At 37.2% G+C, this 12,033-nt stretch overlaps 1 protein-coding gene across 4 annotated transcripts in view; it reads left to right on the forward strand.

Annotated features, from left to right (window-relative positions):
- LOC102689599 (protocadherin gamma-C5-like) overlaps positions 1–12,033 on the forward strand; it is a 211,921-nt gene that overhangs the window by 154,979 nt on the left and 44,909 nt on the right. For 2 of the 4 annotated variants that reach the window (XM_015349721.2, XM_015349720.2), the window contains one exon: positions 715–3,042. The exons of the other annotated variants lie outside the window; for them this stretch is intronic. In XM_015349721.2, coding sequence (XP_015205207.2) covers positions 715–3,042 — 2,328 coding nt within the window. The remainder of the gene's footprint in view (positions 1–714; positions 3,043–12,033) is intronic. 4 annotated transcript variants of the gene reach the window in all.

Genomic DNA, 12,033 nt, shown 5'->3' on the forward strand with positions numbered 1-12,033 from the left:
GTGTTCTGTGTTAGATTTCCACGTCTTTTCTCTTTCTCTAGCACTACACCATATCATTGTCGAGCCAGACATTCATGCAAATTAAAGATAGGTTTGATTAAATCAGTAATGTTAAATAAGCCAGTTCTTTGAATCATTCGCGGTATTGGTATTTTACAAGTTGCATTCATTTGCATCTTTAATTGCAATAAACATAAATTCATTTTTTTTTCATGATACCTGTTTTCATAATGTTATGTGTTCTAAGGGTTATCTAAAACAGAGAACGTAAGACACACACAAAAACATACAAAACCATGTTTGAGTCTAACAAGGTGTGCAGTTCTATATTTGTACCCTAAGTGCCGCTGTTCATCAGTGGTGATATTCTGCAAACTAATAGGACAGGACCTCCCATCTTCCTGCGCTGTGTACGGCAGACATACTGTAGCTGCATCTTGCATTATGCTTTGTGCTTCAATTACAGAACAGAAACTGTGTGACGAAAATAGGTTTTAGACTGCACAGAAAACGTGATAATCATTTCAAGACCTTTATCCGGGTTTCGTGTTTTTATTGTGGATTTTAGTGTTACACGACTTCGCTTTTCGCAGTATACTCAACTTGGTATTTAGTCGACGTGATATCGCCATGAGAAAGAAAAGCTGGACCTTAAAATTGCAAGTATCTCTCATTTTTGTCTGTGCGTTTTTGGCTGACATGATATGTGGGCAGGTTCGATATTCCATACCAGAAGAAATGGTGGTGGGTTCTTTCGTCGGTGATATTGCAAAAGATTTGGGACTGGATCTTAATAGGCTAACGGACAGAAGAGCTCGGATATTTACCGCGGGCAGCAGTGAGTATGTGGAACTGGACAAGCAAAGCGGGCATTTGATTGTTAAAGAGAGAATAGACAGGGAACAGTTATGCGGAAAAATATCTGTATGCAGTTTTAGTTTCGAGATTATTCTGGAAAATCCGATGGAGCTCCATCGTATGACTGTCGAAATACTGGATGTTAATGACAATGCTCCTCTATTTCCGGAGAGTAAAATAGAACTGGAAATAAGCGAATCCGCATCACCAGGAGCACGATTTTCACTAGAAAGTGCCGTAGACCCAGATGTGGGGACTAATTCTCTCCAAAGCTATTCCCTTGTACCCACTGACCATTTCAATTTGAAGATTCACAGTCGTTCGGGTGGTAGTAAAAACGTAGAAATGGTGCTCCAAACTGCTCTGGACAGAGAAAAGCATGAAGACCATTATTTGACATTGACTGCAATCGATGGCGGAAATCCTCAGAGATCTGGCACGGTTAAAATCCACATAAGAGTTCTAGATGCCAACGATAATGCTCCTTTGTTTAGCCAGTCTGTTTACAAAGCGTCAGTGCCAGAAGACGCAGTAAAGGGTACAGTGGTAACTACAGTAAGTGCTACAGACGCTGATGAAGAATACCATGGGTATGTGCAGTACTATTTTGAGCACGTTTCACCCAGTATCAAAGAAGTCTTCGAAATAGATCCCGGTACTGGTGAAATAAGAGTGGTGGGGCAATTAGACTTCGAGAAATGTAAACTTTATGAGATAAAAATTAAAGCAAAAGATCAGGGGGGTTTAACGGACTCCACTGAGGTAGTAATTGATATTATTGATATTAACGATAATATGCCTAAAATAACGCTAATGTCATTCTCAAGCACCATAGCTGAAGATTCAGTGCCTGGTACAGTAATAGCCATGATTAATGTCCAGGATCTTGACACGGGAAAGAACGGTCAAGTTACCTGTTCCATTGATAGAAATCTGCCATTCAAAATAGAATCGTCTTTGACGAACTATTACAGTTTGGTGACTGACACAAGTCTGGATAGGGAGCAGACCTCCCAATATAACATTACAATCACTGCTGCTGACGAGGGTGTTCCATCACTAACAAGTAAACAGACATTAACCATAACAATTTCTGACGTCAACGACAATGCACCTGAATTCGATCAGGAAGTATTTAGCGCATATGTGATGGAAAACAATTCGCCTTCATTATCTTTATTTTCTTTAAAAGCCAAAGACGCAGATCTGGGACCCAATGCTCGTATTTCATACTTTATTGTAGAAAACACTTTAAGTGACATACCACTGTCGTCTTATATTTCAATAAACATAGACAGTGGAACACTCCATGCCGTGAGACCTTTTGATTATGAAAAGGTCAGGGATTTCAAAATTGTTGTTAAAGCTCAAGACGGTGGCTCTCCACCTCTTAGCAGCAATGTGACTGTTAATATTTTTGTCCAAGACCAGAATGACAACTCTCCACAGGTCCTCTACCCAGTGCACACTGATGGCTCTCTGGTGGCTGAAATGGTGCCTCGTTCAGCAGATGTTGGCTATCTTGTCACTAAAGTTGTAGCTGTTGATGCTGACTCTGGACAGAACGCCTGGCTCTCATATAAACTGCTGAAAGCGACAGACAGGGCGCTGTTTGAAGTGGGATTACAGAACGGAGAAATAAGAACTTTACGTCAGGTCACTGATAAAGACGCTGTGAAACAGAGGCTTGTTGTTGTAGTGGAGGACAACGGGCAGCCCTCTCGTTCAGCTACAGTGAATGTGAACGTGGCGGTGGCGGACAGCTTCCCTGAAGTGCTCTCGGAATTCAGTGACTTCTCCCAGGACAAGGATTACAATGACAACCTGACTTTTTATTTAGTCCTGTCTTTGGCAGTAGTGTCCTTTCTTTTTATTGTTTCCATCATAGTCTTCTTGTCTGTGAAGTTTTACAGATGGAAACATACTAGGCTGTTCTATCAATCCAATGGGAATCTCCCTGTTATTCCAACTGCATATTGCCCACCTTATTATGCAGATATTGGTGGTACCGGAACTCTGCAGCGCATGTATAATTACGAGGTGTGTTTGACAACTGACTCCAGAAAGAGTGATTTCAAGTGTGTCCGGCCATGTAGTGACAGTACTGTTAATGTTGCCCCCAGTGGCATGGAAACAGTACAGAGGGAAAACAATCTGAAGGAAGACTCAGGCCTTAGCACAGAGGTGAGTCATTTCTAATCGTTCAGTGCACCAAATATTCTCATTTCAGGAAAGTTAAGAAAACGTTTATTTGTTCTGTATATTGATATCCTGATGTAATCTTGTTGTTCCTTTTCTTTTGTTTCTTTCACTTTTACTTCATTTCTAAAAAGTTAGTTTAAAACATTTTAAACCTTGAACAATAACTCAGTTGAAGATAGTGGATACAGATTTAGGTGGAATTAGATTCCAAGTTTTGGTGATTTATGTTATGACAATTTTCTACATTTTTGCCCAATTTTAATTGTGGAGTGCAGGTGTGAGTGTGCGAAAGATAGTTAATAGATCTCTTAACTGTCTTAACCAGCTGGGTACTCTCTTGATGTGACATGTTTAACAGACTCTCTTGACTCTTCATGGGCAATTTTAAAGAGACATGCTGTAGAAAACCTGTAGACACACAGGCCACCCAGGACCTGTGTAGGCCTCCTTTGTGTGATCATCATATATTCACTTTTAACATAGATATAGATAGTACAAATTCATTATTTATGTATATAGAACATGTACTTTAACTACCTCAATTATAAAGTCAGTGAAGTTCATATAGTTAAAGTACATTACATATAAATTGTTATTTTGAAAGACAGTCAATGAAGACATTTTTACTTTGACAGTTAGACAGTCATTCAGTATGCATATACAGCTTCTTTGTACAAACAGTATTTGAACGTCAGACCTTATGATTTTTATTCATCTTTTATTTTAACTGTGTAAATTTGATATAAATTTTGAAAATCACCACTATATCCCACTATATATGCCTTTAGTACAGACGCATAAATAAGCACATCAGGGGGCATACAGTGAAATTCATGAATTATGCACAACATTCAGGGCAAAATTCAAGTGATCACAAGTTTATTTCGGAACTGAAAGGAGTATAAAATAAATACACTGCTCCCAAAATACTGCCTTAAAATACACTTACCTCCACTTTTATACAAGCCTGTTGTCACTATTATACAGTATATTCATCTACAGTATGTGCATGTAAATCTACACAGACTAATGTAAAGACAGTCACACTTAACACTGTGAAAGTGTGCATTTAAAGTGCATTATATTGAGGGTGATTATGCTGTGCAATTGTTTTCATGTCATTTATAATGTGAGTTTTTTCCAATGTTGGTTGACAGGTTGTTAATTGCAGAACTTTAAAATTAAAGCCCTTGTTTCCAAATAGAGTTTGCTAATAAACAGTATACTACGGAATATATTCTCAATGTATGTTCTATCTCCTTTATCAGTACAGAATCAGGCACAGACGGTGTGAATTGGATGTAATGCTACTGTAAAATTATGATAGTGTCTGCATGATTAAATCGGTTTTCAAAAGTTCGTTTGTAAAATAGATTGCAGTAAAAATGTGTTTCATAGCTTTCTTCTCCTCGGGTAAATATATTTCTTGATGAATCTCCTGTACAAATTACTACAATACTTATACTGTTGTGTACTGTATGTCATTCTGTGTTGCATCTACAGTATAGTCATCACGCAGACAAGTGGTTTGGTCAGGAAAATAGCTTCTGAAATGAAATACAAATTGTGTTGAGGAAAGCAAGTCAGCATTGGTTCAAAATTGTACAGGTTCAATATGTTGGTCACTTTACAACTACATACAGTATATCCTAAATACCATCACTGCCATTTGGTTTTGGACCATGTCAGAAGCCACATTCTGTTAAATCAGATAAATTGTTATGGTATATTTAACCCACAAACCAATTAATAAGTTCATTAGAATAATTTGGTAAATATTTAGATCTTTGTATTCTGTGTACAGGTAGTTTATATTTTTAGGCAAAACCTAATTTAGGCCAAATGTCACTAAAAAGTAAAGCTTTAAAAGAGGCTGGTAGGTTTGCTGTAGTTTTGTTTGGTTTTGGTCCAATTTCTGTATTTATTATTTATTCTAGTGAAGAAAAGGATTCATTAATGTGTAGGGAAAGTGTTTAAGAAAATGTTGGTAATGTACCAATTTGAAATTGGAGATAAAGGTACAGTACTGTTGTAAAGAAAACCAACTCCATCCATCCATTTTCTAACCTCTTCCTTCAAATTAGGGTCAATGGAGAGCCAAAGCCTATCATGGCCAGCAATGGGCGCAAGGTGGGGTACACCATGGACAGGGCACCAGTCCATCGCAGGGCACACACAGACACAAACATACACACACTCACACTACGGCCAATTTTGCCAGAAGCAAATGAACCTGTGAGAATGTATTTGGACTGTAGGAGGAAACCAGAGAGCCTGGAGGAGACCCGGAGTAACACAGGCAGAACTTGATAACTCCAGGCAGGTCGCATCCCAGGTCACAGTTGAATGTAGGGCCCCAGCGCTGTGAGGCAGCAATGCTAACCCCTCTGCTACCATGCCATCGGCGAAGCAAGTCACACTAAACTCTTTTCTCTGGTTTTCACAATTGGCAATAACTTGCATCCTATCGCATTATATCCTATGTAAGAGCAATAAAGAACACTGAAGTGCAGCAAACTGGGATTTAATTTAATAGCCACATTCACCAGCATTTTTTTCCAGCATGCCACAAAGCAGCTGGAACATTAGAAAATGTTAGTGATTTGGGGTTTCACTTGATATTTTGCAAAGAACATACATTTTTCACCACAGTTAGCACAATGGCTTACGTAAAGCTCACACTATGAACATGGATACATAATTCAACACGTCCTTTGCAAAGATAATACTTCCTTTAGCACAGTTCCCTTTGGCACTATGCTAAGGGATTGGACTGAATTGTATGTCTCATTGAGAATAATGCCACCTCCTGGTCCACAGGCAGCAATTCCACAAGTAAACTGAACTCCCTGAGAGGCCTGCTATCCAGAAACTGATATCAATGCATGTGTAGGTTCTGAGGTCAGGGCTCAGAAAGGTATCAACCATTGTGGAACTGATTTTCTGTTTTTTGCTGATTTAAAGTTTCAAATTCGAACCAAAAACAAAAAACACACAAAATTCTCCCTCCCCCATACATTATTCCAATTGTTGGATGTAGATATACAGTTTGTTGCAGATTTTGTAGCGGTTTACCCACTATTACAAATTGAATAGCAAAACCATTACACAGTGGAAAGAAAAAACATTTTTAGAATTGCATTTCAGCTAGAAGTGCTAAATTCCAGTATAATAAAAAAGCAGGTCATTCTGTCTCAGTAGTGAATAGTTGTTAGGATTAACACAGAAATTTCCTTTGAGGCTGTGATTGAAAATTGACTAGTGTAATTGATGGCTGGTTCCGTTTGTAAGTGTTACAATACATTAATGTACACTCTGCAGATAGAAAACCAGAATCAATTTGAAACATGGATCAGTATATCAATATCTTAGCTTAACATCTACTTCTAAAAAAGCACTGCTATTGCAGTCCTGTCTGTGTTGCATTGTTGATCAGATTTACAATACAATGCAACATGAACAGGACTGCAACAGAGATAGTAGGGTTGTTTATTGCCATATGTACACATACATTGGAATTCTTAATCGCTCTGATCTCTCGGGACATACACAGAACAACAGACAACACTACACAATGTAGACAACAGGAACAATAAATATACAGTGGAAAAATAAATAAATATGTAGTAGTGAGACAGAAACAAAAGTGTAAACTATGTAAAAAATGCAGAATGCAGATGTGGGTTGAGTCTGAGGCCCTGCAGTTAGCTGTTGTTGAGGATGCGCACTGCAGTGGGATAGATGCTGTTCTTAAGTGTAGTGGCCCTTGCTTAAACAGTGCGGTACTGCTTGCCAGAGGGTACGGGGGAGAACAGTTTGTGGCAGGGATGGTTGGGATCCTGAATGATGGATTGGGGTTTTTGATGGTACAGTAAATCACATCCTATGATCCTCTGTGCTGTTCCCATAACCCTTTGTGGTGCATAGCAGTGCTTTTCTAGCCTTCATCATTTAGCTTTTGAGTGTGCCTTCTGTTACTTATTAATAGTAAAATTCCAGCAATAGACTCTGTGGTTGTCACATTATAGCAAGCATGTGGGGGGAGGGGAAGGGAGCAGATGTTTCACCCAGAGATTCTACAAATGTAGTGAACTAACTGTGATTTAGGACCCACTGTAGACTGATATACATTTCTTGCATTTATAGAAACTAGGTGTTGTACTAGCTTACTCCAAAAAGATGGCACACTGGTTTGTTGTTTCACCTTTGCAAATAATTTCTTAAGTTTTTTATAGATGAGTGCTAGGGAGAGTTAATTTCCAGTTTTTCAAGCATCTTGAAATGTGTTTAAATGTTTGTTTGCTAAACATTCAGTAATGGCATGTAACTGAAGCTTTTAAAAGTTAACCATAACTTTATTGTTTGAGTGACAAAGAGAACTGTATACAGTATATAATGTGTTGGTACTGTATATTATCTTAATGTACTTGCAATGACTTGTGTACTATTGGTGTCATGTTTGTACAGTAATTTTTCAATTCAATTTCATTTATAGAATCTATATTATTGAAAGATATTTTCTATTACTTGGTGTTCAAATGGCCCTGTTAGATACTTCCTTGCAGTGATTTCAATAAACTTTGCTTATAAACAACCTTCAGAAAGGTTCAGCTATTTCTATATACTTAATTAAAAGCTTGCAGAATGTAATGTTGAATGCCAGTTGAAAATAACATACTGTAGGTACAAAAAGTTTAATAGGAGAATAAAATTAATACACTGCTTCTAAACTACCACCTTAAAATACACGTACCTGTACATTCACTCTGATACAAGCTTGTTGTCACTAATATACAGTATATTCATGTACCATATGTGCATGAAATTTACACAGATTAATGTAAAGACAGTCACACTTAACATTGTAAAAGTGTGCATTTAAAGTGCATTATATTGTAGGTGATTATGCTGTGCAATCGGTTTCACGTCATTTATAATGTGAGTTTTTACCAATGTTGTTTGACAGGTTGCGAATTGCAGAATTAAAGCCCTTGTTTCCAAATATGAATGAACTGTATAAAGAACCAATCTTGGTTTATATCTTAAAAGCATTATTAAAGCTGACATAGGCTGAACATTTTGGCATTCAAGCAATATAAGAAATATAGAAGGAATAATTTCCTTCTCTGGCATGTGTGGTAACCTCTGCAGCACAGTACCTAGATTGCAAATTTCGTAGTTGTATTTTCTGCAAGACATTTTTTGAAATCTAATCCTTTTGGTGCAGTGGTTAGTATTACTGTCTTGCAGCACTGAGGAGCTGGGTTAAACTCCTGGGGTGATACAGTATCTGTGTGGAGTTTGTGTAGTCTATGTTCCGGGTTCTCTGGTTTCCACACACAGTGCAAAGACACACTGGTAGGTTAACTGGCTTCTGCGAAATTTGTCCCCAGTGTGAGTGTGTGTCTGCCTTGTGCCTGTTGCTTCCCAGAATAGGCCCCAGCCCCTCTGTGACCTTGTATTTAATACAGCAGTTAGGAAGTGGTGGATGGAAAATCATTTTGATACTACATTTCTGAATTATAAAACGTATCTATGTGCTTTAGTATACATTTGTGACAATAATTTTACAAGATTATAACTTTAAATTATGTGAAGAACCAAAAAAAAGCCTTTTTTTCATCCCATTGTACTACTATGCCTCAGAACACTGTTCTTTGTATTTGTGTTCCATTGCTCAGTCAAGTGAACTACAATATCAGGATGTCAGGGATTATTCTGGAATGATGTGTACATTCTCGTTAATTAAATCTGGAAGCAATAATTCGCAAGTTTACAGCAAAAAGTAGTCCGTAGCCAGTGGAGTCTGAGCTCACGGTACTGTATATGCAGGCCTAGCTATGGTGAGCTACTGAATGTTGTTGTTTTTAATGCAATCTCAGCATCATGCATCAGCCTATAGAATACAATGGATTTTTGTTTGCATCATATTCATCATGACAGATTACTTCATTTTTAGCCTCTTAGGATAAATTAGCTCAAGTACGGCTTTTTTTCAGCTTTTTTTAAATACTTTTTTCAAAGTATAAGGCACACTCTCTTTTTATCCTTTTATTTTTAAACGTCTGTTCCATGTGCACCTTCCCCCTGCAATGCTCATGGAGCAGAAGCAGCTTTCTTCAGCTTCAGACCCCTCCCCCATCCCCTCACTGCAGTCTTGTTGGAATAATGCTCATTGACTGCAAACTGCACACACTGCTGTCTCACCTTTTATGCTGGCTTCAGCAATGACAGGAGTTTTTTTTTTCTAAACTGTGTAAACTTTTATATTTTAAATAAGTGAAGGTTTTTGTCTCTGATTTGTGCTGGAAAAGGTGTATTATATTATTGCTGGTGGGCATGCTATTTTCTGTACTAACACTTAAATGAAAAGGGCAAACTTTGTGGTATGGCATTTTCATTTACTTTGCAAGATGTTAAGAATGCCTTTCTGCGGAGGACATAATTGTGGCGTAAAAATATAATGTAGAAATATTTTATTTTACTAGACACCTTGTAAAATTGCTGTTTAGACCATCTTAATTATATTCGAATCCACGTGCCATAGGTTTTAGGCACTTGGAGGGATATTATTAAGTTTGATTTGTATAAATCTTTATGTAGATCTATATTTATGGCATGATCTGTTTTTCTAGAATGTGTGTTGCAGACAGCTAGTGCTGTCTTTTCCTTAGCAAGCCCTCAGAACAGGAGGTGGGATGTGTTGCCATGGAAACAGGCTGACTCATGTTGAAGGCTATACCATCTAACTATAACAGGGGGATGCAGAAAAGTGCGTGCTTCAGTGCCGTAACCAGAAAGCAAGTAACCAGGGTGAAACATCCCCCTTATGAGCTGTGATATTGTAGCCTTCCTTAGGACAGCGTTTCAACAAAAGGAAGCCCTTGGGGTTTTATCTCTGTGTGTTGGTAATGCTTAACTAAATTGTTAGACAAAAAAAAAAACAATGGTAAATATTGTACTGTTTTATACACACAAAAGAGTTTAGGAATTCCTAGAATATAGTGCATATTCATTATCATAGGATCAAGACTATTTATAGTTGCTAAATGACATGTGTAAAATGTTGATAAAAATGCAAGATTTACTCACATACAACACACATTTATTTGTAAAATGTACTTTTAAATGCATTAACTTTGTCTTGAAGAACATCTACTGTACATTCATTTTTTAATTATTTAACATTTTCAAGAAATTTCAGGGAGCTCCATTCTAATTGTTCTGATGTGGAGATAATTAGTTAAACAGTTGTGAAAACTAAATAAAAGAATACCTGTATTTCTCCATTTGATTGGACTTCATTGTTGCTTTTTTAAAAAAAAAGTATCAACACATCAAGTGTTTTTCTCTTTTTGTTCAAATTTGAAAAGACTAGTTCCTGTATATCCCTTTTCTCACATGTAGGAGCAGGTGAATGATGTTACTACTGAGTGCTAACATACAGGAAACCTCAGAAATTGCCACCATCACTTTAAAATTATATTCCTGTTTGGTATTTGTGCCTTAATTTTAGATAATTGTGCTTTTAATATGTACATGTAATTGCATTTCTGTAGCATAGGGTGCATGGGGAGTATACAGAGGTGAGGAAAATGAATGAGCCACTATTTTAATTACTCATATTAAGCTCTATGAACATTTAATTCAGCGGCATGCTGTAAAGTTATCATCCAGGTGTTTTCACAACTGCATGCCATTTACTCGAGCACTGTAGTATGAAATACTATACGATAGACATTTTGTTTCCAAATTTAGAGGATCTGCATTCTAAGTTTTTCACTAAGCTACTTCTAGATGTGTGCAAAAGCATCTAACTGGTCTTTTCAAATGTGAACAATAAGAAGCATACTTGAAACAACTGCGACATTGGGGTGGGGAATTAGAAAAAAGCAACAGTGAAGTCCAATTAAACAGATAAATGCAGGCTTTCTGTACTGCTAAACATGGTGTAGTGTCTGCATCTGTATCTTATCTGTGTATTTCATCTCAATGTCCTAAGAAATAATCAGATGCAGGGATCTATCCGTAGGTCTGTGTGCTTGCTGTGTATATACCTTTATATATGTGCCAATGTGAGCCTTGTTTAATGTTTTGTTATTCGGTAGTCAAGTATCCGAAAGGTTAAAATACTTATTTGAGGTGGGGGGGAGATGTAAAAAGCGTTTAAGACTAAACTTATAGAAGAGACTGGGGGATTGCAAGAAAGAAAATGAAGTGATGTTACAATATTCATTTTGTGAACGAATACTAAAAACGTGCACCTCTTGCGTATTCCCTGGGACTACCGCTTGGTATACAGTATCACACCCCATCTGTTTATTTACTAGTGCAGCATGTAGCCGCACCCGCTGAATTCGTCGCCTGTGTGGCGCTGTTCACCATGTTGGTGCTGAAACAGCTCTGCTTGCTTATGCTGGGCGGAATCACTGTACTTGTTTGCCAGAAATAGCACAGATTTAATAAGCCGTGATTCATTGCGCGACAGACATTAGGATTTATTTACTTATCTAAGTGACTTGTATCGATTGAAATATATATATATATTACAGATAATTGAAAGAAATATCAATTGTAAACTGTAATCTATAAGAACATATTCAGTTTTAGGCTCGTTATATACTTGCTGTATTGTTGTTCCTAAATAGCGGTCTCCGACAATATGACTGTAATCTTCCTTTCTTTATTCATGCAATCACAAGCAATCTCTTTTGCTACAATAAGATAAGAATACTGACATTTATTTAGCCCTGCAGATATATTTGTTATGAAGAAATGGCCAAATGCAGCCTATCGTCTTAATACGACTAAATTCAGTTTTATGTAGCCAAAGGAGCTGGAAAATGTTCATTAAATTAATTTCAGTAAATAAGCTTTTACAATCACATTTCTGAAATGATGCATGCATATTTATATGCGAGTGTACACATGCATATACTCAGATGTGAATGGAAAAGTACATTTTGTGTAAAT

The sequence above is a fragment of the Lepisosteus oculatus genome, chromosome 11, assembly GCF_040954835.1.
Source record: "Lepisosteus oculatus isolate fLepOcu1 chromosome 11, fLepOcu1.hap2, whole genome shotgun sequence".
Classification (NCBI taxonomy): domain Eukaryota; kingdom Metazoa; phylum Chordata; class Actinopteri; order Semionotiformes; family Lepisosteidae; genus Lepisosteus; species Lepisosteus oculatus.